This window comes from Lepidochelys kempii, chromosome 4 (assembly GCF_965140285.1).
Source record: "Lepidochelys kempii isolate rLepKem1 chromosome 4, rLepKem1.hap1, whole genome shotgun sequence".
Lineage (NCBI taxonomy): Eukaryota > Metazoa > Chordata > Testudines > Cheloniidae > Lepidochelys > Lepidochelys kempii.
This window is the reverse complement of record NC_136383.1, coordinates 139,717,470-139,738,147: the sequence shown is the minus strand read 5'-3', so window position 1 is coordinate 139,738,147 and position 20,678 is coordinate 139,717,470. Positions and strand designations below refer to the sequence as shown.

General features: G+C 49.1%; 1 protein-coding gene across 1 annotated transcript; it reads left to right on the top strand.

Moving 5' to 3' along the window:
- The first annotated feature begins 3,695 nt into the window (after positions 1-3,695).
- ANKRD53 (ankyrin repeat domain 53) lies at positions 3,696-20,125 on the top strand. Its single transcript, XM_073343035.1, has 5 exons — positions 3,696-3,884; positions 9,668-9,867; positions 10,753-10,917; positions 13,289-13,409; positions 19,132-20,125. The coding sequence occupies exons 1-5, from the start codon at positions 3,804-3,806 to the stop codon at positions 19,813-19,815; spliced, it is 1,251 nt and encodes a 416-aa protein (XP_073199136.1). The 5' UTR covers positions 3,696-3,803; the 3' UTR covers positions 19,816-20,125.
- Positions 20,126-20,678: the final 553 nt, after the last annotated feature.

The window sequence follows — 20,678 nt, the reverse complement described above, 5'->3', positions numbered from 1 at the left end:
ACCGGCCCCCCACGTGGCAGAGGAGGGGGCCGTGGGGAGTGTGGACCCCCACAGACCAGCCCCCCCATGGCAGAGGAGGGGGCCGTGGGGAGTGTGAACCCCCACAGACCGGCCCCCATGGTGGAGGAGGGGACCGCGGGGAGTGCGGACTCCCACGGACCGGCCCCCCACATGGCAGAGGAGGGGGCCTGGGAGAATGTGGACCCCCACAGACCAGCACCCAAGGGAGAGGAGGGGGGCGGGGGGAAGTGTGGACCCCCCACAGACCGGCCCCCCAAGGGATAGGCGGGATTTGGGGGGAGAGTGTGGCCCGCATCAGGGCGGGCTGCTGGACTGTTACCGTCAGCCAAACAGGGCGCAGCCCCCAGCCCCTTTAACCGCGGGGCGGCCCCCGGCCATGGCGCACTGGCAGGGCTGCCCAGAGTGGGGGGCAAGTGGGGCAATTTGCCCCAGGCCCCACAGGGGCCCCCACGAGAATATAGTATTGCAACTTTGTTTTATGGCAGGGCCAGTGGTGAAGCCAGGTGGAGCGAACGGGGGGCGGGGGGGGGGGGCGAGCATAAAATCCTCCGGGCAGCCCTGCGCACGGGACTCACGCCGCCCTCAGGTCAGTGCCGGGGAGCGCCCCGGGTTTGGGGGAGCAGCGGGCAGCACTCCTGTGGACCAGTGGTGCTGTTGCCATGGCGGCAAGGGCGGGGGCGTGGGGGCAGTGAGCGGGGCGGGGAGGTTTAGGGAGGCCAACTGTCTATTTGCAGAAAACCAAACACCCTCGTCCTGCCCCCCCGGCCACGCCCCCTCTATGAGGCCACGCCCCCCATTCACGCCCTCCCTCCGTCGCTCGCTCTCCCCCATCCTTGCTCACTAGCTCATTTTCACCGGACTGGGGCAGGGGGTTGGGGTGCAAGGCAGGGTGAGGGCTCTGGATTGGGGTGCAGGCACTGGGGTGGGGCCAGAGATGAAGGGTTTGAGGTACAGAGAGGGCTCCAGGCTGAGGCAGTGGGTTGGGGCCCAAGGGGGGGGGGGGTGAGGGCTACGGCTAGGGGTGTGGCTCGGGGGGGGAAGAAATGAGAGGTTCAGGGTGTGGGATGGGAATCGGGGCTGGGGCAGAGGGTTGGGGTGCAGGATGGGGTGAGGGCTCCAGCTTGGGATGCGGCCTCTGGGGTGAGACTGCGGATGAGAGGTTTGGGGTGCAGAAGGAGGCTTGGGCAGGGGGTTGGGCACCGGAGGGGGTGAGGGCATCTCCCTCTGGGTCCTAGGCACAGGGGCAGCCACATGGCTCTGCACGCTGCCTGCGCCCACAGGCACCGCCCCCTCAGCTCTCATTGGCTGTGGTTCCTGGCCAATGGGAGCAGCTGAGCTGAGCTGGGGGTGGGGGCAGAGTGCAGAGCCCCCATGGCCACCCCTGTGTCTAGGAGCCGGAGGGTGGCGCCAGCAGGTTTCCGGGAGTCACGCGGAGCCGGGTAGGGAGCCTGCCTCCATCGCCAACTGGACTTTTAACTGCCCGGTCAGCGGTGCCGTCAGGGTCCCTTTTCGACTGGGCATTCCAGTCGAAAACTGGACACCTGGCAACTGGTGGGCTTGGGGGTGGGGTGTTGGGGGAGGCTGTGGGGCTGGAGGGTTGAGAGGAGGGGTTGAGGGCAGCTAGGGGGTGTGGGTTGGGGGGTGGCTGTGGGTTTGTGGGGTGAGTTGAGATTGGCAGCATCATAAATATGGGGTTGGGGGTGAGTTTTCATGTGGGGCAAGTGGGGAGTGCAGGGTTGAGTTGAGGATGGGGTGGAAGTGGGATTGGGGGGGTCCTGAGTAGGGGTTGAGGGCAGTTGGGGGGATTGAGGGGGTGAGTTGGAGATGGGGTGGCTGGGGGGTTGGGAGTTGTGTGTTTGGGGATTGGGGTAGCTGGGGGACTGGGGGTGTGAGTTGGGGAGACGGCTGGGGGATTCAGCGATCATGAGTAGGGGTAAAGGTCAGCTGGGGGTATGGGTGTGGGGGGTGAGTTGGGGTGGGGGTGGCTGGGGGGTTTGGGGAGTGTTGGGGATGGGGGTGGGTGGGGGTTGGTTAGTGGATGTGTGTGTGCGGATGTGATTTGGGGATGGGGTGACTGGGGGGTTGTATGTTGGGGATAGAGGTGGCTAGAGAGTTGGGAGGTGTTTGATGTGGGGCGGTTGGTGGTGTGAGTTTGAGTTTGGGGGTGTGAGTTGGGGATGGGGTGACTGAGGGATTGTAGGTTGGGGATGGGGCGGTTGGGGGTGTGAGCTGGGGGGGCAGCTGGGGGTGTGAGTTGGGTAGTGGCTGTGGGTTTGGGGGTGTGAGTTGGGGGCGGCTGGGGGAGTGAGTTGGGGAGCGGCTGGGGGTGTGAGCTGGGGGCAGCTGGGGGGTGAGTTGGGGAGCAGCTGTGGGTTGGGGGGGAGTTGGGAATGGGGGGAGTTGGGGGTTATGTTTGGGACGGGAGCGGATGGGGGGGTTGCGTGCGGTGGGGGTTGGTTGGGGAGCTGGGGGACAGGCACTGTGAGGAAGCTGGGGGTTTCAGTGAGTCAGGGATGGATGGCAAGAGGGCTGGATGTGTGTCAGAGCTGGTGGATGGGTCTGAGATATGTGGGCTTATTCTGTGGGTGGGTCTGGGGACTGTGGCTGTGGAAGTGCGTCTGCGGGGTTTGTGTGTTGACATATCACATAGGTCCCGAATAAAGTTTGCCCGCCACCCACTTCCCAAAAATAGCCATTCCAGCTGTGAGACATTTCACCCTCTGTGCGTCAGGTGTCGGGGGGTCGGGCGACGCCAAACCACTGTATTTTTTCATGTCGTTATTTATATTGCGCTCACACACCCCTCAGTCATGTCTGGCCCCGGGCGCTGGGTGCTGCACAGATAGCAAATGACAGGCCCTCCGCCAAGGAGCTTAAAACCTAAAAGACAAGACCCAACAGCCAGGTCAGCTAAGCCCACTCCTGTGGAGCTTCAGCAGCTCAGTACGGGCTGTGTCGGGTGACAACGTACCGTTCATTTCCCTTCAGACCACATAGGTGTGCAGCAGGGAAAGACCTCAGGTCTTTTGGCTTCACAATGCAGAGCCCTGTCGATATCTATGCGGGGTCTTCCCTTCCTGCCCCAAATCGGGTAGCGTTGTTGTACATTGTTAGATCAGCTGCTGCCTTTCTGAGACGGCTGCATTCCCCCCTCCACTCTCCAGATAAAAGGTCCCCTCAGGGGAAAGGGGCCAAGTGGAAGCACATCAGCTCTGCCCTTTAGCTCCCTGGAAGAGGCCCCAAAAAGTTAATAGAGCCCCAGGTGGTTTTCCCCCAGGGTCTCTGGAAGCTGTGGCAATCAGAGTGTGAATCCCAAGTAACTGGAGAATCACTGGAGCCCAGAGCTGTGGTTTTTCACTGGGGAGGAGACAATGTGCCCCTCCACTTGGTTATTTTTAAAAATTATTGATTTCTAGTCACTTGGCACCTTTTAAATTCAATGTAATTGATGCAGGGCACTTTGAGGTTAGAAGAAAACCTCGGTTGTTTTGTTTGCATCCAATATGGAGGATAGCTGACCTTGCTGGCCACAGGAACTGGAGGGCCGAAGCCAGCTTGTGTGGAGATTGACATGGAACGTATAAAGGATGATGACCTGCCCCTACTCATTAAACCAGGCTGCAACATAGTCCCCGCTTAGCTCAGTGACTACAACTCGAGGCCTTGGGCAGAAGTGAAGAAGACTATGGGACAGACGGAGTGATGTGTCTGTGTTTTCCTTTAGAGGCACTCCCAAACCGACCAGAGTCTGTAAGAAGTTGAATGGAGGAAAGTATGAGCATATGGCAGCCACCGTGGGAAACCTGCACTGGCTCCAGGAATGTCTGCAAAAAGCTGAGTCACCTACCCAAGCCGATATCAATGTAAATCCCATTTGTTAAGTGAATGTAATATTGGTGAAAGAAAACCAGGAAACTGGGGAGAAAGGAGTTCAGATTCCCCTGGCCCATTCAGTCCTTGGCTTCTCTGCTAGGAGTGACAACCTGGGGCCCATTGTGATGGACAATTGTGATGCTGGTTTTGTGAGCTGGACACTTGTCTCTTAGCAACTGGTCTGAGACCCAAACTCATTGCAGTGTGGCATAGGGGACTAAGCATGGGAAGGAGAGCTGGAAACTCCTGATTTCTATTTCCCCATTAATACTCTCTGTGATCCTAGACAAAACATTTGCCTTCTTTGTATCTCAGTTCCTCCGTCTGTAGAATTGGAATAATGCATACCTACCTCACAGAGTTGTTGCAATTAACGTTTGCACAGCACTTGGAAGATATAACTAAAAACAGTGTTTATAATCCAGTGATCTCAAACCCCTTTATAAAGATTAGAATAATTATCCACATTTTACAGATGGGAAAATGAGGCACAATCAGGTGAAGTATCTTGCCCAAGTGAGTCTAGTAAGTCAGCAGCAGAGTTGGGACTAGAACCAAGGTCTCCTGATTCTACCACCTGTGTGTAAGCTCCATCACCATTATTACAAGGCCACCAGGCACACTTCAAAAGAGAGCTTTCAGCTTTGAACTAGCAACCTAGAGGCGATAGGCTCTGTGTACTAATCCTCCGAATCAAGGGTTCTCCACTTGTACGCCGCAGAGAGTTGGCTGCTCACTGGGGCTCTGATCTAGCAAAGCAAAGCATTCCCACTGAAGCCCCTTGCTTCCAGTGGCTCATTTTCTTTAAGACGATTAAAAAATGCATAAAATCCTTTGTTCTCCCATGTGAACGACTGCTGTATAGCTGCCACAGGGATGTTATGGGATCTGGTAGGAGCGGAGATGGTCCGTACAGCGATGAGTGAGAGGGGTGGTATTCTCAAAATAGTCTCTGTTAAGTCTCTGATCTGCCCTTTGAAACATTTTAAGACACTTGCTGTGAGCCACCCAGGCCTCAGTCCCATCTTTTATCCTGCTTCCAGTTACATCAAGGACCTGTTATCTAATGGGAATTTATTCAGTGGCATCTGGGTGCTCAGCACCTCGGAAAAATCAGGGCCAGGTTTTTAAAGGTATTTAGGCACCTCCAGATGGAGATGGGTGCTGCATGGGGTTTTCTAAAGCCCCTCGGTGCCTCATGCCCATGAGACTCAGTGAGACTTAGATCTCAGAGGAGCAGCCGTGTTAGTCTGTATTCGCAAAAAGAAAAGGAGGACTTGTGGCACCTTTACTTCAGGCACTCACAAATTTCTTTGAGCATAAGCTTTCGTGAGCTACAGCTCACTGCATCAGATGCATTCAGTGGAAAATACAGTGGGGAGATTTATATACACAGAGAACATGAAACAATGGGTGTTACCATACACACTGTAATCAGAGTGATCACTTAAGGTGAGCTATTACCAGCAGGAGAACAGGGGAGGGGGGAGGGAGAATAGGGGACCTTTTGTAGTGATAATCTAGGTTGGCCATTTCCAGCAGTCGACAAGAACATCTGAGGAACAATGGGGGTGGGGGTGGGGGTGGGGGATAAACATGGGGAAATAGTTTTACTTTATGTAATGACCCATCCACTCCCAGTCTTTATTCAAGCCTAAGTTAATTGTATCCAGTTTGCAAATTAATTCCAATTCAGCAGTCTCTCGTTGGAGTCTGTTTTTGAAGTTTTTTTGTTGAAGAATTGCCACTTTTAGGTTTGTAATTGAGCGTCCAGGGAGGTTGAAGTGTTCTCCGACTGGTTTTTGAATGTTATAATTCTTGACGTCTGATTTGTGTCCATATATTCTTTTATGTAGAGACTGTCCAGTTTGACCAATGTACATGGCAGAGGGACGCTTAGGTGTCTTGGTGCTTTTGAAAATCCTACCGTGCACCTTTGAAAGGCACCTAAATACCTTTAAAAATCTGTCCCTTGGTGTCTAATGGTAGTTATCCAAATTTGAAAATTGTATTCCTCCAGAGCCTGCCAACCTGAACCCTGCCATACCGGCTCAGAAATTCTCTATCTGTGCAGATGAATTCTTTTCTACTATGTTTACACAGTCAGCAGGGCAGAGAGTAGGGAGGTGATAGACTCTTCTAGCCAGCTGAAGGGAGATGGCCAGCTCATAGAATGCCGCATTCAGCTCTGGGCTCTTTATTGCCAGAAAAAATGTTATGTAAATTGTAGGGAATTAAGAGAAAAAGCAACCTCGATGATTAATGGGCTAGATGGATCGAGGAAATGTAAATAACTGACTGTATAGGGCAGCTAAGAGACAGCTCAGCGGGGAACATAACTGTGGGTCCATATTTGAAGGGTGTAATTACCAAAGAGGCAGAGGAATTGTTTAGGTAACTCAGGGGCTCTAAATAGGAGTGACGGAATGGCATTGAGAAAGCCAGCCTAAATTTACCCATCGGGGAGGACTTCCTGACAGTCAGACCTGTAGACATTGAATGAAATCTCCCAAGAGAAGCCTCAGCATTTGAGACATAAACCAGCGATAGTCAATTATTTTTTTGTCAAGGCTCACATTTCTTGGTCAAAAGATATAGTCAAGGTCCAGACTCCAGAGTCAATAATATTTTAAAAATAACAATGATGATGATAATAAGTAAATACAAAGATTTCGGGGTTCATTCAAAAGTGTCTGGTGGTCTGGATTTGGCCCATGGTCCACCTATTGACTATCCCTGCTCTAAACACTAGATTAGGTGAGAAATACTAGAGAATAAACTGTAAGGAACAATCCAGCATTGTCCAGTTTGCCATGAGTTTAACATGGATTTCAGTTTTCAGAGTAACAGCCGTGTTAGTCTGTATTCGCAAAAAGAAAAGGAGTACTTGTGTCACCTTAGAGACTAACCAATTTATTTGAGCATGGGTTTTTACCACTACAAAAGGTTTTCTCACCAACCTACACAAACCCACTCTCCTGTTGATAAAGTGATCACTTTAGATAAGCTATTACCAACAGGAGAGTGGGTTTGTGTGGGGGGGTTGGGGGGGTGAGAAAACCTGGATTTGTGCTGGAAATGGCCCAACTTGATTATCATACACATTGTAAGGAGAGTGATCACTTTAGATAAGCTATTACCAGCAGGAGAGTGGGGTGGGGGGAGAAAAAACCTTTTGTAGTGGTAAACACCCATTTTTCATGCTTTGTGTGTATAAGAAGATCTTCTACACTTTCCACAGTATGCATCCGATGAAGTAAGCTGTAGTTCACGAAAGCTTATGCTCAAATAAATGGGTTAGTCTCTAAGGTGCCACAAGTCCTCCTTTTCTTTTTATGGATTTCAGTGGGATTTGTGCTTGAAAATCAATGGCACGATACTGCCCCTTGAGATGGACAATAAGATTTAATAGCGGGGTGTTTCCATATGGAAGTGCTGTGGTCTTTTTTCCCAAAGAACAATTGAACCTTCTTGCTGTGGGAAGTATTCTTCCCCCCGTGCTGCTGCCTGCAAAGGAGAACGTAACTGAAGGAGTTCTAGGCTTCACGGCAGTCACATTGAATTAGCCAGAAAGATTCTCTGGTTTGTTTCATGCCAGGCTTGCTTGCAGTATACAATTCAGACACTGCACTTCTAGCAATGGGTCTAGCCAGGGCCTGATCGAAAGCCCACTGAAGTCACTGGAAAGCTTTGCATTGACTTCCCTGGGCTTCGGATCAGGCCCCTAGTGTGTAACGTAATTTCATTGAGAGACCTGGCTATCTGAGCGTGACTCTTCGAAGGAAACTGCTTGGAGCTTGATCTACAGGTCACAGGCTTGCTTAGGAATGAGCCTCACTGACAGCAGTGCTGAATGGAAGGAGCTGGGCGTTAGCAGCCTTTCTGATCCGCTCTCATGCAGAATAAATGCAGAGTCATTTAGCTGAGAGCACAGTCCTATTAAGTGCTTCCTCCTTTGCCACCAAATGTTCCCACTGTGAAAATTAGGGCTTTTACAGCACAGGGGCAATTGTGACATTATAGCGTGAATAAACTGCACTCAGCCCAAGGCTGTGTTTGTACTGAGCCTCTGGTGACAAATAAAACAATTCCGCTTCGCTCTTGGGATCTTTGCTTGTCAGCAGAAACCAGACCAAAAAAATGACTGCTTCATTAAAGGGCCTGAGCCGGCCAAGTGCTTCCTCTGAGATGCCGAGTATCCTCAATGTCCATTGACTGGCAGGTGTTCAGACCGTACGGGACTGGGCCCTATCATGAGAGGACAGAGGTAGTTTGGTAGGGCCCGCCCCTGCTTCTGCTGAAGATATTGGAAAGATTCCAACTGCCTTCAGAAGATCAGGATCTTGCCTTTCAGGGTCATGCTCAGGAATCAACACCCATCCCCCCGCCTAGCTGGCTGAATGTCAAACTTTTTAAAAGACACTGTCAGCGTGGGGCCTGATCCTGAGAAATGCTAGGCACCTGCAATTCCCATTGAAATCAGTGGGAAGTGCAGGGGCTCTGTTTCACTCAGGACCAGACCCTTCGGTCCCCAATCCTGCAACTGGATCCACGCAGATGGATCTCTACACCTGCCTGAAGCCCAAGTGGGGATCCACGTGAGGGCAGTGTTCTCCCCCACATGGGCCTGATAGTGAAATTGGGACATGATCTTGTGGTGACGCAAATGAGGGGGAGTGGGTGGGTTTAAAAAAACCTATGGAGAATAGAAATGTTTCAGGAAACAAAAAATACAGTGAGGGGGTATTTAAACATGTCCCTGCAGTGTGTCCTGCAAGTAAACAAATAGGCAGTGAAGTGAAATTGACTGGACACAAGCGGAACTGATGGGTCTACTTTCACTGGCTCAGAAAGATGAAAAGTAAATCCGGATTTTTATTTTGTAGTTCTTTCAGTTTCAGTCAGCTAAGGTATGTAAAGTAACACCTGAAAAGACAGGCATTTTAAACAACGTATAGTTTCATGCTGAGTATCTACCTTTAATTCTTTAGTAAACTGACGTCTTTTCTGAATGTGTGTTTTCTCCACGCACCTGCCCCCGAAACTTGGCAACATTTCTGGGTGCTTCAAAAGCAAGAGGAAAATTGGGTTATTTTAGGACTATTTTTGTGAACTACTGATTTCTAGGGTTAATACCCCATCTGTAGTGTCGCATCTGTAATGAAATTATGCCTCTACACAGATCATGTACACCTTGGCCCAGTACATGTGATCATCACGCCCTCTAGTGGTTGTCCTGAGTAATTATAATAACCTTCTACATCTTCACAATTAGAAGCAGTTTGGTACAGGTGGTCAAGATGTGTGTGTCAGTGTTGAAAGTCTTATCCCTGTATGTGTGTGGCCATTGCAAAGTATAAAGATGTACACACGCACACACACACACACTCCATCTTGTATGTCGATAAAACATTGGGGTACAGACACTTGTTACATTTCAGATCCCATTTCTGTTGTAACCCTCCATTCTCAATCACTTCCAATCACTAGTCCTCAAAATAAATAAATAAAAAACATACCCGACCACACCAAGAAGGTTTAGCCCCATTTTGCAGAGGGGGAAACTGTGTCACAGAAAGGCAATGTGACTCTCCCAGTGTCACAGAACGCGTTACTATCGGAGCCAAAATTAGAATCCAGGAAGAGCTTTTATTCTCAGAACACTAGCCCACACTTCTCTGGTATGAAAAGCGTCCCCATTAGAGTGGATTAGTTAGCGGACAGTCTGACAAGAAACATTTAGAACTGTCCTTTGCCTCCTCCTCCCTGTTAGGGCTTCTCAGCCATCCATCTAGCAGCTCTATACGGCCGGCTGGAGTGCCTGAAACTGATAGTCGAAAAGTTTGAGGTTGATGTGAACTTGGCCAGTCTGACAGGATGGACACCCATTCACCTGGTGATGAACAAGGAGAGTGGCCCCAGGGCACTGGAGTGTTTGCAGTACCTCATTGGAAAGGGGGCAGACATCAATGTGTGAGTGATGGCTTGAGACTTCATAACTTTTTACCTCATCTTAATGGTTTTTTTCCCTTTTAATTTGTGTGACTTTACGGCACTTTAAAGATACTGGCTTGGCAGAACCTGGAGGCTGAAGTCCTGTGTTGATTCTCAGAATAGGCATAGCACAGAAAGCTGTAGTGTAAATTTCCACCACTCCAACATAAGGTACCTCAATCCTGACCTGAAGGGATGAACGAAAAGTTGTCTCCATGATCCATTCTTCCTTTGGTCTCTCTGCTGCGTCTGCCCCTGGGGAGGCCTATTCTGGTGGGGACTTCTCTCCGCTAGGAACATTCAGTCACTTCCCATCCCATCCACCCATGTCACACAGGCCACCCAAAAAGTGATTTCCAGTCACTAACAATGTGACCCACATTAAAACCAGAGCCTCTGCCTGAAAGGCACCCTGCCTCATGACCAAAGTCCTGACCCAGCCATCCACCTGGACTGAGTTGAGACTTGGAGCCACCAACTTGCAAAGAGTTTGGTTGTAATTAGAAGAGATTCACTTGCTGGCCTGGCCAAAATTCTCCCTACCCAAGCTCTGTTCAAAAAAATAAGGGGGTTGAGGATTTTCTTGTCTTCAGAGGCTGGGGAAGAGTCTTCCAAAAGAAGTGGTGGAAGCCCATCACTGGGGACCTTGAAATCTAGGCCAAACAAAGCTCCAGAAACCAATAGAACACGATCCTGTAGTGGCGGGGGGCATGGACTGGAGGGGACCTGTAGTCGTCTTTCATCTCCGACCACCATAACTGGTTTGTTCTGTAATGCCAAATGGAAGGAGATACTCTCTGAAGAACTCAGGGGCAGTCTCTCAGAAATCTGGACTAGAATTCGGAATGACAGTCTGTTTTTCAGTCAGAACCAGGGCGGAACGTCGCCACTTCACAAGGCAGCCAGTGAAGGACGCCTCGACTGCATCATTGAACTGGTTGAGGCTGGAGCTGATGTCCACGCCAAGGACGCAGAGGGGCAGCAGCCCATTGACCTCTGCAGGATATGGGCCCACAGGAGCTGCGCTAGGTGAGCGTTGCACACCAAATGATGACTGGTTCAGAGTTGCCAGCTACAATACTGGTTAATAGAATCAGAGAAGATCAGGTTTGGAAGGGACCTCAGGAGGTCATCTAGTCCCACCCCCTGCTCAAAGCAGGACCAATCCCCAACTAAATCAGTCAAGCCGGGCCTTAAAAACCTTTAAAAAATAGCTAAGGTGCAACCAGCTGTGGGTTTAATGATATGAACTGATAACCAGCAGTGGAGAAATAAACACATCTGTCGGGGAAATCAACAGTCCCCCCCGCAGCTCTCCATGCCACAGAATCATGCTCACTAGTACTTTAAAACTGGGGGAAATCTGGTGGTGACAATGGAGTAAAACCACTGGCTAGAGCCCCACAGAGGCTGCATCTTCACTCAGACCCAACGGCAGTGTCACGTAGTAGCTACCTGGCACAGCGAAATGCAGGCTGCAGCCGCCCTGCAGTGTGTAGCTGCACCTGGCAGTGAAAGGCTCTGGCAGGGGGGATGCAGTGGGGAAAGGCTTCAGCAGCTCCCAGCTCAGCCTTTCCCTGCGGCCGGAGATTGCCAGAGTCTTTCCCTGCCGCAGGGGCAAGGCTGACTATAGCAGTGTAGACATGCAGGCATGGACTGGGCCGCAGAGAGCCGTGCAGGGTCTGCACTTGGGTACATCCCCACACCCTTTCAGACCTGTCTTTACTCTATTCACCGGAGCCATGGCACGTGGTCTACACTGCTGTCTATATCCGCACTGGGGTATTACGCTCTGTGTGGACACTAAACCCCATGCATGCAATGCAGAGTCCCCCTATCACAGACGTGTGCTGTGCAAGCTGCCCCCTGCAGCAGTTTCAGTGAACAATATGTCAGATCTGCAGTAGCTCCTATTGCTCCCGTGTGGGGCCTTCGCTTGGCTCTGCCCGTGTATGTTTCATCCTGACCTGCCCCGCTTCCTGCTGGTCCAGTTTTGCCAGCTCTCGCTCCAGTTACAGTAAAACCAGTCTGAAGTGACCAATTCAAGAGCAGACAAATCAGTTGCATAACAGAAGGTCATCTGTGAATGGTGGAGCGAAATGTTTGGGGATATTTGCAGACACTAGAAACATACTCAAGATAGTTAAGTCCAAGACTGACCACAAAGGGTTACAAAGGGATCTCACTAAACTAGGTGACTGGGCAACAAAATGGCAGGTAAAATTCAGTGTTGATAAGTGCAAAGTGATGCACATTGGAAAGAATAATTCCAGCTATACATTCAAAATGATGGGGTCTAAATTAGCTGTTACCACTCAAGAAAGAGATCTTGGCGTCATGGTGGATAGTTCTCTGAAAACATCCACTCAATGTGCAGCAGTCAAAAAAGCGAACAATGTTAGAAACCATTAGGAAAGGGATAGATAATAAACCAGAAACTATCATAATGCCACTGTATAAATCCATGGTATTTCGAATATTGCATGCAGTTCTGGTTGCTCCATCTCAAAAAAGATATATTTGGTCTATTAGAATTATACAGAGAAGGGCAATAAAAATGATGAGGGATATGCAACAATTTCCATATGTGGCGAGATTAATAAGACTGGGACTGCTCATTTTAGAAGAGAGATGACTAAAGGGGGAGATGACAGAGGTCTATACAATCATGAATGTTCTGGGGAAAGTGAATAGGAAAGTTTTATTTACCCCTGCACGTAACACGAGAACTAGGGATCATCCAATGAAATTAACAGGCAGCAGGATTAAGACAAACAAAAAGTACTTCTTCATGCAATGTGCCATTAACCTGTGGAACTCATTGCCAGGGGATGATGTGAAGGCCAAAAGTATAACTGGGTTCAAATATGAATTAGATAAATTCATTGAGGACAGGTCCATCAATGTCTATTAGCCAAGATGGTCAGGGATGCAACCCCATGCACTGGGTGTCCCTAAACCTCTGAATGTCAGAAGCTGGGACTGGGTAACAAGGGATGGATCACTTAATAAATTGGCCCACTCCTTATGCCCTTCCAGCTTGTCTGTGAACCACTGATAACTACTCTCTGGGAACTGTTTTCCAACCAGTTATGCACCCACCTTATAGTAGCTCCATCTAGCTTTGGTTTGTTTATGACAAGGTCATGTGAGACAGTATCAAAAGCCTTACTAAAGTGAAGATATACCACATCTACCACTTCCCCCCATCCACAAGGCTTGTTACCCTGTCAAAGAAAGCTATCAGGCTGGTTTGACACATTTTGTTCTTGACAAACCCATGCTGACTGTTACTTATCACCTTATTGTCTTCTAAGTCTTTGCAAATTGATTGCTTGATTATTTGCTCCATTAGCTTTCTGGGTGCTGAAGTCAAGCTGACTGGTCTGTGATTCTCCAGGTACCTGAATGATGCCATGTGGAAAACAGACAAGCGCAATTTTGCTCGTGAAATGCACAAGCTGAATCAAATCAAAAGTGAATGTCAGCACTCGGAACAAAACTTCCTGAAGATAGAGAAGGTAAGATCACCACGGCTGTAGCACCAGAAGAGCCAGGGACTTTCCTGACTGGTTTTGGTTTCTAGTTCGAATAAAAGGTCTTTTGCTGGCCTTGTTGCCAGTGTGGGGCATTGTGGGATGTCTTCTGAAAGGCAGCAACAGCCGCTGTAAGCAACCCAGTATCTACACGGATGCTGCGTCGATCTAACTACATCGACCTAAGCGCTACGCCTCTCACGGAGGTGGAGTTATTAAGGTGGTGTAGTGTGCGAGTTAAATCAGTGGGAGCGACATTTTAGTGCAGACGCTTTTGGAGTTATGTCCACATAAGCTGCCGTATGTCAACCTAACAGTGTAGTGTAGACCAGGCCTGAGCTGGAAGAGACTTCTTAGGTCACAGCCAAGGTAGGGTTGTTCCCTGTTTTACCATGTCCATTTATAAGTGTTTTTCCTGCCCTTCTGCTGCCTAACAAATCTCATCGCCTGGAACCATTTCCTGTTACTAAGTTTAAGTTTCCCCTTTCCTGATCTCATTCCACTGCTCCTCATTTTACCCGTTCACGACTGGAAGAATTCTCCCCCCTTGTTCATTACACACGCCAAAGACTCACAGAAACAGCGTTGCCTGCTCCCCCCTGAATCTTATGCCCAAGGGCCAGAAGGCACGTGAGAGCTGTGCAGATATGCTTGTCTAGGTGTTCCTATGTATCCGAGGCTACATCTGCCCTGCAGCTAGGGGCATGATTTCCCTGCCGCCGCGAGCGGAACAGCAGGGTAGCCCCGGCAGCGTGTGTCGTGGCAGGGTAGCCGTGCTCAGTCCCCCCAGGTGGGTTCGTGCTCAGCGCGGCTGAGCTGTCTCTCCACCACCGCTCCTTGTGCGAGCTTGATGAGAGCTAGCGAGAGAGCGTGCACGCCCCTCGCTCGCCGGGTGGGCTTCTCCTGAGGCCCCAGGTGGCGCACTCCGCCTCCGGAGGGAGGACGTAGCCTGCGGCATTCAGCGGGATGCCTCAGTCCCTGTTACGCAGAAGCACCCACTCCGTCCCATCCACTAGCCCAGGACTCCTTGAAGCCCTAGGGTGTGAGCAGTAATGCAAGAGGGGAGCTGTGTGCCACGCGCCAAACCCACCCCAGAACAGCCAACCGCTATTTCCACACACAGGTTTGGTGTCAGCCAAGGGGCCCTTTCCAATGAAAAAAACATGGAGTCAAAAAATTCCCCGTCAGCTCTCCATAGCGGTCAGGGGAGAGCTGCACTTTGGCTGCCCCTGCGCTGTAAGAAACCATGCCAAATCAATCTGCAGACAGATGTCACCTGGCCTAGCCGAGAGTCAGATCTGAGGATGAAAGTTAGTTGTGGGCTTAATTGCGTTATGAGTGAATCATGCCTCAGGGGCCACAACCCATGAGCAAAGCTGCAGCTGCTGTTTGCTGACTACAGGCTAGCCTGATTATAGGAATATACTGTCTAAATCTGTCCAGTCAGCTTAATATCAGAGAGATCTTCTGTCGAGGGGATGCTGGGCCTGTCAGGAAGCTGATGGACTCAGTGACCTAACAGGCCTGTTCCACCATGGCTGCAGAAGTCTGTCTAGCTTTTCTGCAGCTTCTCAGGACTGTCATTTACCCTGTACAGCACCCAGCACAAAGCGTAGGTCCTCCCATTATAGAGTCATAGATTCCAAGGCCAGAAGGGACCACTGTGGTCGACAGACCTAGTCAGACCTACTGTGTAACACAAGTCAGAGAACTTCCCCAAAATAATTCCTAGAGCAGAGCCTTTTAGAAAAACATCCCATCTTGATTTAGACATGGTCAGTGATGGAGAATCCACCGCAACCCCCAAATCTTTTTCAGTGTCACTGCTTCCCAGGTTACAGTCCCTCATCCTGTAAATATGGCCTACATTCTTTGGTCCTAGATATATATGCTTACATTTAGCTGCATGAAAATGTGTTTTGTTTGCTTGCGCCCAGTTTACCAAATGATCCAGATCGCACTAAATCAGTGATCTGTCCTCTCTATTTACCACTCCCTCAATTTGTATCATCTGCAAACTTTATTAATATGATGATTTCATGTTTTCTTCCAAGTCATTGATAAAAATGTTAAATAGCATATGGCCCCACTCAATGATAATTCCCCATTTACAGTTACATTTTGAGATCTGCCACTTAGCCAGTTTTTAATCCATTTAACGTGTGCCATGTTAATTTTATAGAATTATGGTTTTTTAATCAAAATGGCATGCAGTGTCAAGTCAAAGGTTTTACAGAAGTCTAAGTCTAGTATATCAGCACTGTTACTTTTATCAAACACCTTGTAATCTCATAAAGAGAATCAAGTTAGTTAGATAGGATCTGTATTCTATAAACCCATGCTGAGTTGCATTAATTACATTACTCTCCTTGAATTCTTTATTAATCAAGTCCTGTATCAGCCACTCCATTATCTTGCTCAGGATTGAGGTCAGGCTGACAGGCCTAAAATTACTTGAGTTGTCCCATTTACTCTTTCTAAATATGGGCACAACATTCACTTTCTTCCAGTCTTCCCCTGTGCTCCAATACTTACTGAAAATCTACATTAACGGTCTGGCAAGCTCACCAACCAGCTCTTTTAAAACTCTTGGATGCAAGTTATCTGGACCTGCTGATTTAAAAGTGTCTAGCTTGAGTAGCTCCTGTTTAACATCCTCCAGATGGAGTGGAAAGAGTATTAACATCACCATATGATGAGACTACACCATCTGTTTTCCCTCTAAACACAGAACAGAAATATTTATTGAATGGCTTCTGCCTTTTCTGCATTATTATTGATAACTCTACCCTGTCCACCAGTTCCATTGTCAGGATTCTTTTTGTTCCTAGTATATTTTTAAAACGTACTGATTGTCCTTAACTCTGCTGGCCCTAGATTTCTCCTTAGTGGGGCAGCAGAACTAGTTGATGATATCAAGAAGGCAGAGGTGTTTAATGCTTGTTTTGCTTGAGTCTTCACTAAAAGGGTAAATGGTGACCAGATAATATTAATTGTGTTGACTAACAAGGGGGAAGGAATCCAAGTCAAATCAGGGAAAGAAGAGGTTAAAGAATATTTAGATAAATTAGATGTATGAAAGTCAGCAGGGCCTGAAGAAATTTGTCCTAGGGTACTTAAGGAACTAACCGAAGCAATCTCAGAATCATTAGCAATGACCTTTGAGAACTCATAGAGGACAGGTGAAGACCCAGAGAACTGGACAAGGGCAAACATAGTACTTATTAAAAGTGGGAACAAAGAAGACCCAGAGGGACTGTAGACCAGTCAGTCTAAATTCAATACCTAGAACAATTCTAAACAAATTATTAAACATTCATTCTGTACACACCTAGCAGATAATAGGGTTATAAGGAATAGCCAATAGGGATTTGTCAAGAACAAATCATGCCAAACAACCCTAATTTCCTCCTTTGACGGGGTTACTGGCCTAGGGGATGGGAGAAGCAGTAGATGTGATATAGCTTGATTTTAGTAAGACTTTTCACACAGTCCCACATGATAGTTTCATATGCAAACAAGGGAAATGTGGTCTAGATTAAATTACTGTAAGGTGAGTGCATAACTGGTTGAAAGACCGACTCAAAGAGTAGTTATCAATGGTTCGCTGTCACACTAGAAGGCATATTTAGTGGCATAATTTCATTAATGACTTGGTTAATTGAGTGGCGAGTAATCTTATAAAATTTGTGGATAACACCAAGATGGGAAGGTTGCAAGCACTTTGGAGGACAGGATTAGAGTTCAAAACAACCTGGACAAATTAGAAAATTGGACTGAAATCAACATGCTGAAATTCAGTGAAGACAAGCACAGAGGAATTTATTTGGGAAGGAAAAATCAAATGCACAACTGCAAACTGGGGAATAATGGGCTAGGAGGCAGCACTGCCGACAAGGGTCTGGAGGTTAGAGTGGATCGTAAATTGAATATGAGCCAGCGGTGTGATGCAGTTGCAAAAAAGGCTAATGTCATTCTGGGGGTGTTCACAGGAATGTTGTATGTAAGCCATAGGAGGTAATTGTCCCACTCTACTCGGCACTGGTGAGGCCTCACTTGGAGCAGCGTGTCCAGTTCTGGATGTCATGCTTGAGGAAAGGGGTGGATAAATTGGAGGGAGTCCAGAGGAGAGTAAGAAAAATGAGAGAAGGTTTCAAAACCCTGACTGATGGGGAAAGGTTAAAAAGACTGAGCAGGTAGAGGCTTGAGAAACGAAGAGTGGGAGGAACAGGGGGAACCGCGTAACAGTCGTCACGTTCAGAGCTGTTACAAAGCGGACGGGGATCAATGGTTCTCCATGGCCACTGAAGGTAGGACAAGAAGTCATGGGCTTCATCTGCAGCAAGGGAGACTTTGGTTAGGTTGCAGGAAAAGCTTTCTAACTCTTCGGGGAGGTCAGCTCTGGAACAGGCTTCCAAGGGAGCTTGTGGAATCCCTGTCACTGGAGGTTTGGAAGAATAGGTAGGACAAACACCGGTCAGGGATGATCTAGGTTTACTTGGCCCTGGCTCAGCACACAGGGCTGGACTTAATGACCCCTTCCAGCCCTACCTGTCTATGATTCTACAAGAATACCATCAGCAAGAGCATGCATTGCGAGCAGGGCTGCAGAATGGTAGCGTTCGGGTCAGATGCTGTGTTTCCACAGAGAGGATGGCCCAGTGGCAGGGCACAGACCTGGACGTAGGAGACCAGGGTTCAATTTCCTGCTCTGCCATGAACTTCCTGTGTGACCTTGGACAAGTCACTTAGCCCCCCCTCTGCCTCAGTTCTCCATCAGGGGATAATCCTGCTTAGGGTTGTGAGGATAAATACATGAAAAATGATGCAGCGCTTTGATCTATATAAGAAATAGGGGTTATGTTTATATTGTCAATGGCTTTTTAATGTTTTAAGCTGTTTGAGGGACCACAATAATGCTAAGATCTCATCTCCTCATGGTATTTCCACCAGACAGGAGAAAGACCCAAGCCATGAACTTCGGTTTGAATATCATGGGGTACCTTGTCTCATGGCACTTTGGACCTAGTTCTGAGACATTAAAAACCTGTGAAAATATAAATACGTATCAGCAAATCACAAAGCCCACGGCCCAGCCCTGCACCTAGTGACAGCCCAGTCCTTTCTCTGGACTGCTCAGGTCTGTTCATGAGCGTGACTCCCCTGTTGTTAAAATCCTCCAGATCAGGACTTGTTCTCGCCTCATTGGTGCAGGGAAGCCCTTAGACCAGATACTGCTGAGATATTTGCCTCCTTTCACCTGGGCTGAACTTGCCTTTTTAGACTCACTACTCAGTTCGCCCCCCTGCAACGAAGCGCCCCGAGGGTGGAACGCAGAAGCTGCTTCCGACCCGAGAGTGCAGGATAGGAATTGAGCACTGTGCCCCCAGGAAACCAGAGGGGGAACTTGTAGGTAGGCAAAATATTAACGTGAGCTGGAATGTAGCCAGAACCCAAGACACTGAATTAACGTTCCGTCCAAGGAAGAAGGCACTGTAGCAGCATAGTGTCCAGTAGCGGGTCATTCAGCAGTGATTCAGAGGAAAGACCACCCTCGCCCCTCCCACCCCACCAAATCACATTTAGAAAACACCTGCCAGGCTTTCTGGCTCCTTAACACGTTTTAAGCTAGTATGGCCTGGCCTGGGTGACAAACGTTCGATCTAATGACCCAGGCCTGACTTGGTTGTGTGTGTGTTTGTTGCAGAGGGAGCAGGACTTGTTGAATGCCGTGGCATTCTCTAACTGGCTTGCAACGAAGCAGCAACAGGGGTTGCCTGACTCTGCTAAACGGTGGCATTTTCCGGAGGACAGAGCGAAGCTGGATGCTGTCCCCAAGAAGGAAGTAGCTAAAATACCTCCTGGAGAAAAAAAAACCAGCGTGCACACCAAGCGGAGGGCTAAGATTAAAGGGGAACCTCGTTTATCTGCCACTGCTCAGCCCCGCACTGGGAAATCACAGAGAGCTTGGAATGCCAGCGTCAATCCATCCTCCCCTCGGGTGACAGACATATTCCGACCTACAACAGTCCGGCTGGGCACCAACCCCGAGGCCTGTGGGGATCATGACTTCAGCTCCTTCTTGTTTCTCTCCAAGGACTCGCGCGGACAGCCGGTGATCAACATGGCTTACAAAGGCAGACTCTCCCCCGTCCCCAACCTGCCCTATGAAGTGATCGAGAAAAGCCTGTATCCCCACGCTCGGCCCCTCAGATTAAAGATGCCGCAAGAATTTAAACCCACACACATCTTCGATGTGACAAGGAAGCGCCGCCCAAGCCTGGAGCACAGGTGGACGGACGAAATGGCTGTGAGCTTGCGGGAAACTCTGGACCCAGCATTCAGAGCTATGCTAAAGGCTCACCTCTCTGCAATCAACGACAGCAGTTAGAACTTCCATCTGCAAAACCAGGGCTTCATCCTGCAAGGCGCTCAGCACCTTCCAACTCCCACTGACGTCAGTGAAGAGCGGAGGGTGCTCAGCACCTCAATGGATCAGCCCTTATGCGGATACCCTCCCCCCACTTCCATGCTGCCTTTTTCTGACTCTTTTTAATATTCCGCTTAGAATGACTTCGATTGGCATGACCCAGCTATGTGACTTACTGAGCTGGAGCAGATAAAGAGTCGGCATCACTAACACCTGACGTGCCTTATGATCATAAGAGAACTAGCCAGGAAAAACTAGCTCAAAGACATCAGCCTTGCCCTTTAAACTAGGAAGTGCATTAAACCTACTGCTCTTCTGTGCTAAGGCCTTGTGTCCTTGCTCACTAACACAACCCAATTCAGGGCATTTTGGTATTACTGGGCTGATGTCTCCAGAACCTCACTTCTTCCACCAGACCAGTAATTCCACCACAGAACAGAACTTGATGGAGAAGACAGGCCACAGAGTGCCAGCGATTTGCTGCCCAACAAATTCTGAGCTCTCCTACAGAGCCCAAGACCCACATGCTCTCTCTGCTTCTTGGCACCACGTTGGCAGTGGGGCATGGGCCCTGGCTAAACTTTCCCTCCCTCCAGGAAGGCAAACTGCCATAAAAAGATATGCTCAGATGCAGTCCCCAGCAGGGGGTAAAAGATCAGGCTGGATCGAACTGCAAATGTGGCAGGCAAAGTCTAGGCTGCCTTCCTTGGGAGTACCCATCGTGCCCAGGGATTAGAGAGCACCCACGCAGACCTGGGCCCTGCTTTCTCTGCATTTCTGCCTTCAGGTTTCATTTTCAAACATAGTCTCTAGCGCTTCTGGTT

Bases quoted from the DNA above. Each gene is read 5' to 3' on its own strand.
- ANKRD53 (XM_073343035.1), top strand. From the start codon at position 3,804: ATGGCAGCCACCGTGGGAAACCTGCACTGGCTCCAGGAATGTCTGCAA. The intron at 10,918-13,288 runs GTGAGCGTTGCA...GTGATTCTCCAG, and splicing joins GCCCACAGGAGCTGCGCTAG to GTACCTGAATGATGCCATGT. The intron at 13,410-19,131 runs GTAAGATCACCA...TGTTTGTTGCAG, and splicing joins ACTTCCTGAAGATAGAGAAG to AGGGAGCAGGACTTGTTGAA.